Source organism: Octodon degus, unplaced genomic scaffold (assembly GCF_000260255.1).
Source record: "Octodon degus isolate 3935 unplaced genomic scaffold, OctDeg1.0 scaffold00147, whole genome shotgun sequence".
Lineage (NCBI taxonomy): Eukaryota > Metazoa > Chordata > Mammalia > Rodentia > Octodontidae > Octodon > Octodon degus.
In genome coordinates, this window is record NW_004524723.1 from 2,355,977 (window position 1) to 2,370,419 (window position 14,443).

Sequence of the window (14,443 nt, forward strand, 5' to 3'; positions counted from 1 at the left end):
GTAAATGAAAATTTGAAAACAAAACTTTGCAATAACATGAAAACTATATAAAACATTGCTGAGAAAAACTAAAGAAAACCAGAAGCAGTAATTAAGTTTTATTGAAAGCAAGAGTTATTATTCAATTTTTTGTCCAATCTTGCATAACTATATATGTTAATCTGAGCCACAGATCTGACAATAAGAATAGGTAATATGACAACCATTGTTAATTTGCTAGTCTTGATTTGAAAATCTGTAACATGTATTGTATGTTACCCTGTTTCTGTCTTTGCATCTATTTGTTTTTGCTTTTGTTTATACTCTTCAAAATGAAAGGAAAAAAAGAGGTAAACCATATTTATAGATTAGAATACTCAAATTCAAGATGCTTATTCTTCCCCTCTTAAGGTCCATTAAATTTTAATGGCTTTTATAGAAATGAATGAGCTGATTCTAAAATTTACACAGAAATTCAAAGGACCTAGAGCAGTCAAAATACTTTGGACAAAGAATGAGGCTGGAATTTATTACCTGCTTTCAAGCGTGGCAGTGAAGTTATAGCTATAAAAATAACGTGTTGAAGTAAAACTAAACAGTTCAGGAGTATTCCCATGCTTCTGTAGTCCCATCACAAATAGTGCTGGCTGGAAACTCTGGGTGTCTGTGGTGGGGGACTTGGAGCTGTAGCTCACACTTTATAGAAAAGGACAGTAATGCAAGTAAAAGCTGAGTGTATAGCTTTTAGTAGAAGACATAGAACATTGTTGTAATCTTGGAGTAAGCAGAGATTTCTTCAAAAGGACATAAATAGAAGATACTGTTGAATTGATCCTCATAAAAATTTAAAATTGATGGCTAGCCAAAGAGGTAGCATGGGCAAGAAGAACAGAAAGGGAATACCAGATGTTTTCTTAATGTTAACTTTTCTAGGGTGATAAATTTATGAACTAAGGCAGATTTTATTACTGTTTTGTTAAAATGACTATCAATTCTCTTCAGTCATATGGAGGAAATTTCTCAGTAGGTGTAAGTTTGTAATTACAGATGATGTACTTTACCTGCTTTATAAATACTGTAAGCACATTGCTTTCCTAATAAACCTTAACATCTTTTTATGTATTTAGTTTTACAGCTTCAGTAAACTTTGCTTACCTGTCTAGTTGAAATAAGCCTGAAGGCGTAAATGTATTTTTTTTTTAATCTCTGTTCTAAGTAATTAGAATTAGCTTAAAGACAAACTTCTATGATGCAGCAGTATGAACACATGGCCCCTCAGCCATACAGAACTTACAGTGTGACCAGAAAGTAAAACCAGCTGAGAGGACATCACTTTGATGAAGTTCTGAATTGTTGACCAAGATCCTCAAGTAAAAACTCCAGGAGTCAAGGAAGGTGACTGAGGGCCGAGCTGTATGCTCATAGGGTTTGGAAAAGAAGGCTTGGGTACTTAAATGGGGTCACACAACAGTAAAGGCTCATCCTCGTCGAAGCTGAGCCTGCTATAGAGGATCTGTACAAAGAAAGTCTCCAGGGATTTTCTGTAATTTTTGTTTATTCATTTTTCCCTTTGTAGCTTTTTGGTATTATTATATATAGTTACCAAAAGAACATGTGTGCATCAATTACATCAGACACATCCTTTCATAGGTGTTATAGCCCTTTTATAATATCTTTGAATAAAGTTCCAATCATGCAGTTTCTTCATCCATTCCTTTTATTTCTAGGCCATTGTACTTGGTGAAATTTGGCATAATCATTGCATAATTACATATTGTCATCCATGTTTCTACATGCTAATAGTCACCTTTCTCATTTGTCGCTGACAGGTAGCAGGTGCTCTGGGGCCCACACTCTGAATAGCACTTCTTTAGAATATCAATGCTTTGTGACCCAGTCAAAGTTGCTCTATTAATGTGGTGTTTTTTAAGCAGGTATGCATCTTCTATTGATGATATTTTAGAAGATGAAGAACATTATGCAGATCAATTAAAAGAGTATCTTTTCTATGCAGAAGCACTACGGTAAGTAGTAATTAAAAAATTCTGTATGTAGCCTCTATGGCTGATTCTCAGAGTTGCATATGCTTCTGTAAAATGAAAATATTGCAAGATACTTTTTAAATGAATCTCTCTCAGATAATGAGTGAAGTCTAGTTGTATTTCACCATGTTGTAGAGTGCTAAGAACAGAAATGTAAGCTGGCTTATTGCCTTTTTTATTCTATAGTTTTTCCCACATTTGTGTGCCTTCTCAGCAGGTTATGAATCAAGGTTATAAGTTCTCAAAATCAGAACTTTTCATCTATTTTATTGATAGCGTTTTCTGTGGAGCCAAACAGAAATAGCTGTTAGCCCTATTTGATTAAGAAGAACATTGCTGTAGTTTTTTCTGCTTGATTTTGAAAAATGAGTCATTTTTTTGGCATATGTAGTTTTCCTGTCACATGAAAGGGGATACTGTTAGGAAAACAGATGAGTAAGTCCATGAAGCTGTAACTGCTGTGAAAACATCTGCATATTGTTACTCTTTTTTCTTCTAATTCTTTGAGTGTAGAAAGTTTCACCAAGATATTTTCAAGTCACCAAACAAAAGAAAGTTGCTGAATATGGTAGAATTCTAGGTAGTTCCTAAAAGTAATAAAAATGACTAATGCATATTAATCTGAAAAGATGCCTGTGGTACACAGCTAACCAAACAGTATGTAGAACTGTTCATGGTATGCAGGCATGTGTATTTGTAAACGCCCAGCTGAATGCTAGAAGGATATACACCATCTAATACGAATTGTGCCTGGATATAGGTTGTGGGAAGATTAAGGTTTATCTTAAAACTTCCTTTATTAATTTTGTACATTTCTGTATTAGAACCTTTTTTATAGCAAGCATGGCTTGCTTTTGTGATAATAAAAGCTGATGGACATTTATTTGTGGGGGGAGTTGAGGCAGGATCTCACCATGTAGTGCAGGCTGCCCTTGAACTCCTTGTGTACTCCAGGCTGGCCTCAAATTCAGTGATCTTCCTGCCTCAGCCTCCCAAGAGTGCCGTAATCACAGGCATCCACCACTATGCCAGGCTAGACATTTCTTTTAAAAAGGAAGACAACTCTGAAACATTCAGTTGCTACCTAAAATGGTAGCATCAGTTCTTATGTTATATATTTTTTTAAAAGTTAGTATGTGCTAATGGTATGTTTACAGGAAAAAATACAAACAGTCCTTTTTTTGTTTAAGTATATGTAAAGTTTATATTTAATTTGTAGATTTAATTTTTAATGTTTGGCTACTATAGTTTAAATGTAGAAATTCTAAATGGGGTTGGGGATTTAGCTCAGTGGTTGAGTACTTAGCTTGTAAGTGCCAGGTTCAGCCCTCAGTACCAAGGAAGAAAATTCTGGATGCATAAGTACTGGGCCTAGAAGATATTGTGAATGCCATCCTCTCCTACTTGAAAAGGGTTTCCTATCGTGATGAGTTGGGAAAGCCACATAGCAGTGTCTTTTCCTCCCCAGGGCTGTTTGCAGGAAGCATGAACTCATGCAGTACGACTTGGAGACGGCTGCTCAGGACCTCGCTTCCAAGAAGCAGCAGTGTGAGGAGCTGGCCACGGGGGTGAGTGTCCTTCTTCAACAAGGCTGATGTGAGGTCGGCTATAGTTGCAGTGTGCAGGACACTCAGTCTTACACAGGAAGGGAATCTGTGAGTGATCTTATAACTCTTTGGTTGTTGTCAAAGAAATGCTATCAGCAAAGCCAGGCATAGCCTCTGACCCCTGTACTGTGGGAGACTGAGACAGGATTGTAGCTCAGTAGACCCTGTCTTAAAATAAAAAAGCCAGCTATGGTGTCATATATCTTAATCCCAGTATTCTGGAAGGCCGAGGCAGGAGAATTTTACCCCAGCCCAGGTGTTTTTGTGAGACACTGTCTCAAACAAAAACTAGAAAAGGAGTAGAGACATAGATCAACGAGAAGGCCTTTAGGTAAGGGCTCTAGCTAACTGCCATCAGCCACCAGACCTAGATAGTCTATATGTTGTTATGAGAGGTTTTTTTTTTTTTTGCAGAACCCTTGCACTTGCCTGGGTTAGTTAGAGCCCTTATACTGAGCCATCTCCCCAGCCCCAAGCAGGAGAATCATTGCAATTTTTTTTTTTTTTTTTTTTTTTTGATTGAACCTGGGATTGAACTCACGCCCTTGTGCTTGCCTGGGAAGCACTTATTCCCACCACAGCCAGCTCAGGCAGGTCATTTTTCAAGTCTTCTCTGTGTTTTGCCACTACTTCACTGGATTGTATTCATTGCCATGGTGAGAGATGCATTCTGGAGGCCACTGTTCAGTGACCTTCAGTTGTCACAATTAACAAGTAGTTCAGGTATAAAAGTGCTTGTCACGTAGATTACCCACTTGCTAATCCATGAAGAGTCATAGATATTTGAGAAAGGAGACCTTTGACAACAAGCTGTGTGTTGACCAGGCCTGCAGTTTATTCCTGAAACTCAGAAAGTCCCCAGATGGTCTTGGGTCTTTACTCTTGCAAGGAGGAGTGTGTCCCTCATTAAGCTCTGGAGAAGGAGAAACTCAACATTCGGGGCTGCCCTACAGGGCCTGTCTACTTCACTAGTAGACAACACTTTTCAATGTGAGTTATGCTGAGCTTAAACATGCTTCTTTGGTTGGAATAATTACATAGTCATCTAGTAAGTATTATCTTCTGTATCAGTAATTTTGAAAAAATATGACCACTAATATACAATAAGAAATAACTTGTCTAATATTTCATGTGGCAGTTTAATTGATCAAGTTCTATTAAAATTTCCCCCTTGTGACTATTCTGTATTGAAAGTCAGATGTGGTAGCACATGCCTATGATCCTAGCACTTAGAATGCTGAAGCAGGAGGATAGCCACAAATTCAAGGCTGGACTGGGATACAGAATGAGACCGTGCCTGGAGAAACAGAAAAGAAATAGTGTTCTCATTCCCCTAGCTGTTACTTCGGTCAGGTCAGGGAAAATGGCCAGTGCCTCTCTATTCCCAAGTTGTGGGTATGTGTGTGAAATACGCGTAACATAAAGTTTACCATCATGACCACTTTAACCTGCAGTTCAGAGATGTTCAGTACATTCCCACTGTTGCAGAGCCACCTCCAAAACTGTTCATCCTATAAATCTGGAAATCTGAGGCCATCTCCCACCAACTTCCATCCTTCCCTCCCCTGACCCTGGAAACAATCATATGGATTCCTGCCTCTGATTCCTGCCCCTCGCTGAGGTGGAATCACAGTGCCTGCCTTTGTGAGGCTGCTGAGGTCATGTGGCAGCAGGTGTCAGAATGGCTTCCTATCCGGGCTAAGTGACAGCTCCTGGTGTGTACAGTGCTTTGTTGTCCATTCACCCACTGCTATTTCGCTTTAGACTGTGAGGACGTTCTCCTTGAAGGGAATGACCACCAAGCTCTTTGGTCAAGAAGCCCCAGAGCAGAGAGAAGCCAGAATAAAGGTGCTAGAAGAACAGATCAGTGAAGGGGAACAGCAGCTAAAGTCTAAAAACACGGAAGGCAGGTAAAAATGCTGAGATGTTGGGCAAACTTGCATATGCAGCATGACAAGTAATGTATGCTTTAATAGAGATTTCAAGTTATTTGTATGCACTTTTCATGACTTCTGTTCTTTACACATTGTCTCTCTCCTTGCTCTCCCAGTCACGCCACAAATCTGATTGTCCTTCCATGGCCTGCTCACAGCCCACATCATCATGGAGTTGCCCTTGCTTCCTCTGCCTATGAGAGCACCTGGTTTATGAACCTAACATATAGTTCTATATTGGTAGCTGATTGTCCTTTGTCCATGTTCCTAGAAACTCAGTTCTTGGAGCCCCGCTGTCCGGTTTGGCTCATTATCTTTACTGTTACATTACTAAGTTAGTGTGAAGGCTTTGTTAATTTGTAGGACTTCTGGCATCCAGTAAGTCAAAGTAAATTTTCGTGAACAGAATTAAAAAGAAAACCACGTGTCAGAATTTGAGTGGGTGCTCTGAGTTGGTCTTGAAATCCTGGACTCAAGCAAGCATCCCATGTGAGCCTCCCAAGTACCTAGGACTCCAGGCAGGTAACATCTCACCCAAAGCCTAGTGGTCACATAACTATGTGCGTGTTCACCCTGGCTGATAATTTGTTTTGTCAAGAATGGATATTATGAGGTAAAGTTTCAGTCACTTTTTTTTATTGCTGAGACAAAATACCTGACACCGAGAGTTAAAGGGGAAGAGGCTTATTTATTATTTAGCTCACAGTTTGTAGAGGTTTCAGTCCATCATCAGCCAGCTCCAAAGCAGGGTAGCTTTACAGAGAGTTCATGGTGGGTAGAAGATAGCAAAGCAACAAGAGACCTTAACAGCATCTTCCTGCCCCTTTTATCCAGGCTACTCAGTGACGGTGGCACTCACACCTGGAATCCTAGCACCCTTGAGCCTCGCATTGGCACCACGAGTCAGTCACAGCGTCACACACTGTAGATCTGGCCACCTCTGAGAAAGGCCCACCTGCAGGCTTTGAGGGACATCTAGACACAAGCCATTACATGCCAGGAAAGTACTTCGTTGTGGCTCCTATAAGACTTGGGAGCTGGTTCAAGGAGCCAGCTACATCTGTTCTAAATGAAAAATATACTATCAGGATAGAGATTCCTCAAAGCATTAAAAATAAAAATTCTACTTAACTCAGCAATACAGTGGCACAAACTTAATTCTTTTCACAGGATTGTGCTGAGAATTAAGTTTATGCACCAAGGTGCACTGTTCCTCTGCTGGGTTTTCCCCCACAAGTCCAAGTCAACACAGTCTAGTGACTCTTGCATACCACCCATGGTGATAGCAGTTCAGTTTGCAGCCTTAAAGCCCTGAGCAGATGAATGGATAAAGATAAAGCGCACATAGTGTGTACACACAGTGGAGAGTTGTTCACACATAGGGAAGGCTGGGTTCGAGTCAACATAGGGAAATGAATGGATCTTGTATCCCTGATGTTACGTGAGGTTAGCCAAACACAGCAGGTTAAGTACCCCATGGTTTATCTTTGTTGGGAAACCCTAAGTATAAATAGAGTAAAATAAAAGATAAAGGTATGAGACAGGGAGACAGACATTTTGGAAGAGGATCAAGGAAGCAGGAGGAGGAAAGGAAAGGGAAAGGGATGGAAAATGGGACACAATTTTATATTTATATCCTAGTTCCCCAGTGTGAATGTAACTACATATTACAAACATGTCAAAAAGGAATAGGAATAAGTACAGTTTGTGACAAAAGAGATTATTAAAATGGACAAATAGATAACTGTATCTGCATTTCCCATATTCATTTCAGGGAAAGAAATAAGGAATAACTTTAGTCTGGGCGTGTTGCAGTGCAACTATAACCCCCACTTTGGGGAGGCTAAAGACTGGGGGATCACTATAAGTCTGAGCTGTGTAGTGAGACCCTGTACAAAATACATTTTTTTAAAAAGGGCCAGGGAGATGGCTCAGTAGAAAAAGCGTTTCCCTGGAAGTACAAGGGACTCAGTTCAATCCCCAGTTCCGCAAAAAAATAAATAAATAAATAACATGGAGGAATAACTTTTCTTTCTCTATAGACAGTTAAACACAAACTCAGTAACTGGTTTGTTGAGTTTATAATGTACAGTCTGTATAATTTAAGAATATTGATTATACCCTGTTTTTCAGAGAATTTGTGAAAAATGCTTGGGCTGACATTGAACGCTTCAAAGAACAAAAGAACCGGGATTTAAAGGAGGCTCTCATAAGCTATGCTGTCATGCAGATCAGTATGTGCAGAAAGGTGGGTGTGGGTGCCAGCAGGCACTGCCGGGCTCACAGGGTGCTCACAGAGGGGTTTAAGTGCTCTTACTTGCACCAAAAAACAATTTTATTTTCATTCGTCCCTTCTAGAACTTTTCCTAATTTCCTTATTTAATACTGAAAGAAAAGTGTTGTCATTGAAATGTCACTTCCTGTGTCTGCACTGGTCTCCCATCCCAAGTTTATGTGCCCCGTTTATAACTTGAGCTTTACAAGACAGCCAGCCGGCAACAGTGTTTTCGTTGCATGATGTTCCAGGCAGGACTGCAGAATACCATGTCTAATAATGAGGAACTCTTTGGTTCAAAAATGGGGTATACTTTATTTGGTGAGTGGGGATCCAGTATGTTTTGCTGGCAAAATCAGCCTTTAATTTGCTGATTCCTTTAACAAAAGATGTGAACACGAGACTTCGGAGTATTTTAACAGTAACCAAAATTTTCCTGAAATGCTAGTCCATGAAGAAAACTAGAAGGGGCTGGGGAGATGGCTCAATGGAATAAGTGCTTGCCTGGCAAGCACAGGGGCGAGTTAAATCCCCCGCTTCCACCAAAAAAAAAAAAAAAAAAAACATTAATGGGCCAGGGAGATGGCTCAGTGGAATAAGCACTTCCCTGGCAAGTGTAAGGACCTAAGTTCAATCCCTGATTCCACAAAAAAAAAAGAAAGAAAGAAAACCAGAAGTATTTCATGAACTCTTTTTCATAACCTAAGAGCCATAGCATAACTACCATTTCTGGTAGCAATGCCTGTTTTTCTAGGATTAAGCCTAGTGCCTCCTCATGTGCTAGGCAAGTGCTCTGCCACAGAGTGACACTGGTGCTGCGCGTTTGTCTAGCAAGCCAGTTTATAAAGTGATTTGATTGCATGCTCTCAGAGAACCATGGTTAAGAATTTCCATATTTCAACAAAAGGAATCTGTATTTCTGAAGCCCTCAGAGGGGTAAAAATCACACTCATATTGCCACGTCCAGTGCAGCTCTTGAAGTTCCTGGGGGAAAGGACAAGAGAGGATGGGGAAAAAAAGATAGAAGCAATACACAGGAAGCTGAGGTGGCCCTCTCTCCAGCTGTGAGGGAAGAACTGCTCAACCACTCAGGTGCCTTTATTTACCCATTGAATGAGTTGATGTCAGGTAAAACCGTTTTGCCTAGCACCTAGCTTGCCTCTCAGCCCTGTGTTCTCTGGACTTGAACTGTTTGCTTAAGGTGATCTGTGCCTTCAGGGCAGTCCTTAGGCTCTCAGAGCTCCCCAGCCACTCCTCTGTCACATAAACAATTCCTGTTTTAGCTTAGCCACAAGTTTTATTTTTTGCCTAAGAAACATCACTTTTCTTAACCTTTTCTCTGGTATCACCCATAGCAACAGTCACAGAGATGTTTGTCCCCCTCACTAGCTAAGAAAATGGGCTCTGTTTGATTTAGGGAGAGTGATGTTTATGCCTAAGGGAGTTTGTACTGTGGCTCTTCAGGTCTTCTTTAAGAACTTAAGGTTGTGACTGGTAATCACTTGGCTGGTACAGTGCCAGCACCTCAAACTTCAGTGGTGCTTCTCTCCATGACATAGGGAGAGGCTGTTGTCAGATACACCCAGTTCAGGCTCCCCAAAGTCGAAGAACAAATTCTAAAGAACAGTAGAGGTGAAAATAGGAGAATTTATTGGAAAAAAGGAATGGGGAACAAGAATAGCTCCTAAGAAACAGGAGGGGCCCAAATGGGTTACCAACACGCCTGCTTCTCAAAGGAAGCTTTATAGAGCAAGATCACAAGGTGGGTACAACATGGGTCAAAACTATGATCACCCAATAAGATTACAAGTGTTGCCAATTAGGTGACGTTGATCCAATGGGAAGCAGGTCATGTAGCAAGTTTGCATGGATGACACCACTAGCCTGGCTAGACAGTCTGGAGTCTTAGGGTGATCTTAATCTGAGTGCATGTCCCACCCCTAATGTGTGCCTACATGCCTGGCAGACTTCTATATTTGAAAATTGACAGTGGTCTTTTCTTTAGAAACTTAAAATTTAAGTGTCAGAAGTCAAGATTATATTGTTTTTCTTGGATAAATTTCTATAACTTGTATATTTTACTTGTATATTAACTTAAAATGTATCAGCTTCTTTATATTATTGCCTGGTTCAAATGTTAATTAATTATACTCCAGGTGTCATTTGAATATAATCTGTTGACTAAATTGCAGTAGTAATAAACCAAAACAAAGGCATAACAAATTAGGTGTGGTGATACACACCTGTAATCCTAGCAGTCCAGAGTAGAGGCAGGATTGCCATGAGTTTAAGGCCATACTGCACTAAAAGCAAGACTCTCTCTCAAAAAAAAAAAAAAAAAAAAAAACGCACAGTGTCCACCCTCATACTGTAAGATGTACTACTTTTCCTACTTTTTTATTTGGCCCAGACTCCCCTCTATAGAACCTGTTTCTTTTCCTCCATTTAATAAAACTTTGCTATTGTTAAAAAATAATAATAGTACCAAAGTATTTTACAAGTAAATAGCAGCCAGCCTTTCTGGTGCGCACATAATCCCAGCACTCTGGCAGGCTGAGGCAAGAGCTCTCCATTTAGAACCCAGATCAGGGCAGCACTGCAGTTTACCAACACCCCATCTCAAAAATAAAGAAGTATGGCTAGGTGTGGTGTATGTCTGCAATCCCAGCACTCAAGAGGCTGAGGTAAGAGGATTGCTATGAGTTTGAATCCAGTCTGGAGTACATAGTTCAAGGCCAGTTTGAACTACACAGCAGACATGTCTCAAAAAAGAAAAAAGAAGAAGGCATAAGATATGGCTCAGTGTAAAGGCCCTAGGTTCAGTTCTCAATGCTAAATGAATAATATTTCTAAGTATTATACTTTAATGCTTAAGGTTCTGAGCAACTTTTTTGATAGTGAATTTCTGGTTTATCAAATCAAGTAGGCTGAAGCTTTTAAAAATACTTACCTGGTTTTCCAATTACTTTATCAACTTAAATTTCAATTGTTATAAAAGTAATGTGTGTGCTCATTGCGAAAATTTGAAATGATTCAAGGATAAGGCAGGAGAATCACAAGTTGAGCACTAGCAAGAGCTTGTCTTAAAATTTTAAAAGTGAAAATAGGGGCTTTGTGATGTAGCTCAGAGGTAGGCCTGGCATTGCCCAGGGCCCTTCCAGCAGTAAGTGGGAGTTCTCCCTTGCTCCCCAGAGCACCTCATCAGCTTTTCCCCACAGGCACACCCTCCTGTGCATCCTTCGAGGTGCTCTCTGATGTGCAGCCTGCAGAAAACACAGTTCCTCCTCCCCACAAGACAGGGTCATGTGGCACACGCTGGGATGTGCTTTGGGCACCTCCTTTCCACGTCTTCTGGACATCTACTGTGACAGGACACGGGGCCACCTTACCCTTCCAGCAAAAAGCACCCTATCCTGCATACTGCTTCACCCAGCCAGTCTGAGCCATTAAAAAGGATTGTTACTTTTTATTTCTTTATCTTTTGTATCCCATCAGGAGGAGGGAAACAAAAGATTCTTGATATATTTTCTATTGTTTGAGGCCTCAATAAATATGAATATACTTTAATGATTAAGTATTAAAAATTCCTTTCTTAAAAGTTAGCATTTGCTGAATAATATGTTTTATTTATTGTAAAAGTAGCTTTGTTTTTACCACTGGCTTAAGCTTTACTGTCACTGATTTACAAACATGCATTCTTGTTCATGTATGTCAGGGCATGTGCAGCTTTTTGCTATGTAGATTGCCAGGACCCCAGAGCTGGGCTCTGTCATCTGGTGCAGAATCAGCTTTTGTCTGACTTTGGTCAGGAGCTGGTCTGTGGTCAGTGGCTTTGCAATGAGTAGGGCACCGGGCTTGAGCTTTCACACCCCACCACACACACACACACACACACACACACACACACACACACAAATTGGCTATGAACTCCGTTATTAACTCTTTGAGGCTGAAAAAGTTCTCTGGTTTGTTTCACATATTACACTGAAAGAAACTGCTTGAAACTTACTTGGTTTACAAATAGAAATTATACAAATAAGTGGGTTTATGATGTGAATCTTGAAAACTCAATTTACAAGTTGTAAGAATTTTTTCTGCATTTTAAAAATAATCTCATTCAAGACATTTTGTTTTCAGAAGTGTTAGACACTTGCTTATATTAGCCATCTCCTAACATGATGCCGTATTTACTACACTGGATTATTCCAAAAAGTAAAACTAAGTACTCTGTACTGCTAAGCCAAATACTTAGGTTTTGGGATTCTTTCAGAATTGAGTTTTTAAAATTGCTTTTGTTTTAGGGAATTCAAGTTTGGACCAATGCTAAGGAATGCTTTAGCAAGATGTAATCCTGTGAAATGGATTTCTCTTCAATCAAAATGCCCCAAAACAGAAGCACAAGTCAATGAATTTAAGTTACCATCTATCCAGTATCACAAAAATATATGTTGACTAAATCCAGCTTTGTTTAACTTGATTATACATGTGTTTATATAGCACAAAAAGGGTGTATTTAATAAAGATTACATACATATTAAAGTTGAAGTTTTGGGGATTGGTGCTGATTCCAAAATGTTAATTAATAATATAAACCAATAGATTGTCCATCAGGCTTGTGGGCCAATGACTGAATATCAACACGTCAATTTCTAGATGTTCTTTTGATGCCAGCTGTCTCAGATCTGTTCACATAGTCTTTTCCTGATATTGAATTCCTCTATTTTCTTGCTTAGACCTCCTAAATAGTTAGAGGGAGTTATTTTCTCTTGCCTTATAGTTGAGCTGTTTGGTTTAACAAAGCTCAGCAGAAATTTATTGTAAAATCTAAGATTTTCTTCCACATTCGTTGATGCCCCTGTAACATACATATACTGAAAATGCCTTTCTTCAGTTTATGTTTGATCAGAATTTTAATTTTTGATATTTGATACTGGTAAGAAATTTTATACTGCCAACAAAGAAGTGTCAGCTTCTCAGACAGGGTGGAACACATGGTTAGCATCTAGGAACTGCTCTACAGAAAGATTCTCAGATCTGGGGTGGGGTGCATTGTTAGGATCGAGGAATTGCTGTATAGAAAGTTTTAATTGAGCATTATTGATTCCCTGATAATTCTTAATCTCAGTGATGAGCCTGATTTCCTCTGCTTGGCTCTCTGCACTTGGTATTTCAGGGTACAAGATGTCACATCTCCCTGTGTACAGTCCATGTAGTGGACACGTGTACTCCTCCACCCTACATCTTCTTTTCTGTTCCTTGGCTGTGATTTTTGTAAAGATGAATTTGTTGTTTTTGTTGTGTTTCTTTGGTGTCTATTCTGAAGCCAGGCACCTTCGTTTGCTAGTTTTGCAAGAATCTTCGGTGTGTATTGTTGTTTCAATGTTTTTAAAAAAGTCCCCACTGCTGTTTAACATCTGACTTTTATACATGTGTAAAATGTTGCTGGAATTTTGTGCTGTTTGCCAAACTTATACAATAAAAAAATGAAGTCTGTGCTGATTTTCAGAGGATTGTTCTTTCTTTTACCTGATAATCCATATATATCATTATGGGGTGCTATGAAGTAATACATTCTAAAATATTTAATTATATAAATTTATACACACAAGTGGTGGTTTTTTAAAAATAAGATACGGAAATTAGACATGAGGTAGGGTTTTTTGTATGATATTCAGTGGTTTTTAGCAGGGTGAGGGGTTGTTTTTGCTTTGTGGATCATCCTGGATATTTAACTTGGGCCTTTGCATTGAACTATACCTCAGCCCTTTTTGAACTTTTATTTTGAGATAAGGTCTTACAAAGTTGCTGAGTTACCAGGCTGGACTCAAATTTGCAGTCCTCGTGCCTCAGCCTCCCAAAGAACTGGGTTTACAGGTGTGTGTGCCACCATGTTTTCTGAAAATAACAAGCAAAGGTCATCTGTAGGGATGTACATTTCATTCCATTGAATCATCATCTCTTAACTAGTGAAATGGAATCCCTTGCCACTGGCATATAAAAGCCAAAAGCCTGGGGCTGGATATAGTTCAGTGTAGAATACCTACCACCATGGGCAGGACCCTGAGTTGAATTTTCAAATACTGCAACAATATAATGAAACTTAAAGAGACTTCCAAACTAACTTCACACTGAATGTTTCAGGTTTTTCCCTATCAGCAGACCTAATTTTAGAAGGCCAGTTAGGGCCAGCTGCCCTGGCAGGCACCTGTGGTCCCAGCACTAAGAGAATCCCTTGACTGTAGTTGTTCAGCTTGGACAGCAGAGCAGTACCTTGTCTTTTCAGTGAAGGCTGCACCAGAGCCCCATGGCAGAGCACTTGCCTAGCATGCAATAAGCACCGCAGCCACAGGAGAAAAGAGATGACTTAGGAAAAAACATTCTGCTGTCTCCTCTAAAATGTACAGACTATACTTCATTTTTCTATATTTCTGAATAATTGGATGGATTGATTTTCTTTGTTGTTTTAATGCATTTGGTACAGGGACTACAGGGTTTTACTCCATAGATCGGACTCATAGTGATCCTTCGTTTTCAGCCTCCCAAGCGCTGGGATTACAGGTGAGTGCCACCACACCCAGTCTTGGATAGACTGATTTTGAAAAACTT

General features: G+C 39.6%; 1 protein-coding gene across 1 annotated transcript in view; it reads left to right on the forward strand.

The window, feature by feature from the left end:
• Snx4 (sorting nexin 4) overlaps positions 1-13,324 on the forward strand; it is a 37,953-nt gene extending 24,629 nt beyond the window's left edge. The window contains exons 4-8 of the mRNA XM_023702205.1: positions 1,854-2,003; positions 3,490-3,589; positions 5,393-5,538; positions 7,696-7,810; positions 12,139-13,324. Of these exons, the coding sequence (XP_023557973.1) occupies positions 1,854-2,003; positions 3,490-3,589; positions 5,393-5,538; positions 7,696-7,810; positions 12,139-12,186 (559 nt within the window). The 3' untranslated portion in view covers positions 12,187-13,324. The remainder of the gene's footprint in view (positions 1-1,853; positions 2,004-3,489; positions 3,590-5,392; positions 5,539-7,695; positions 7,811-12,138) is intronic.
• Positions 13,325-14,443: the final 1,119 nt, after the last annotated feature.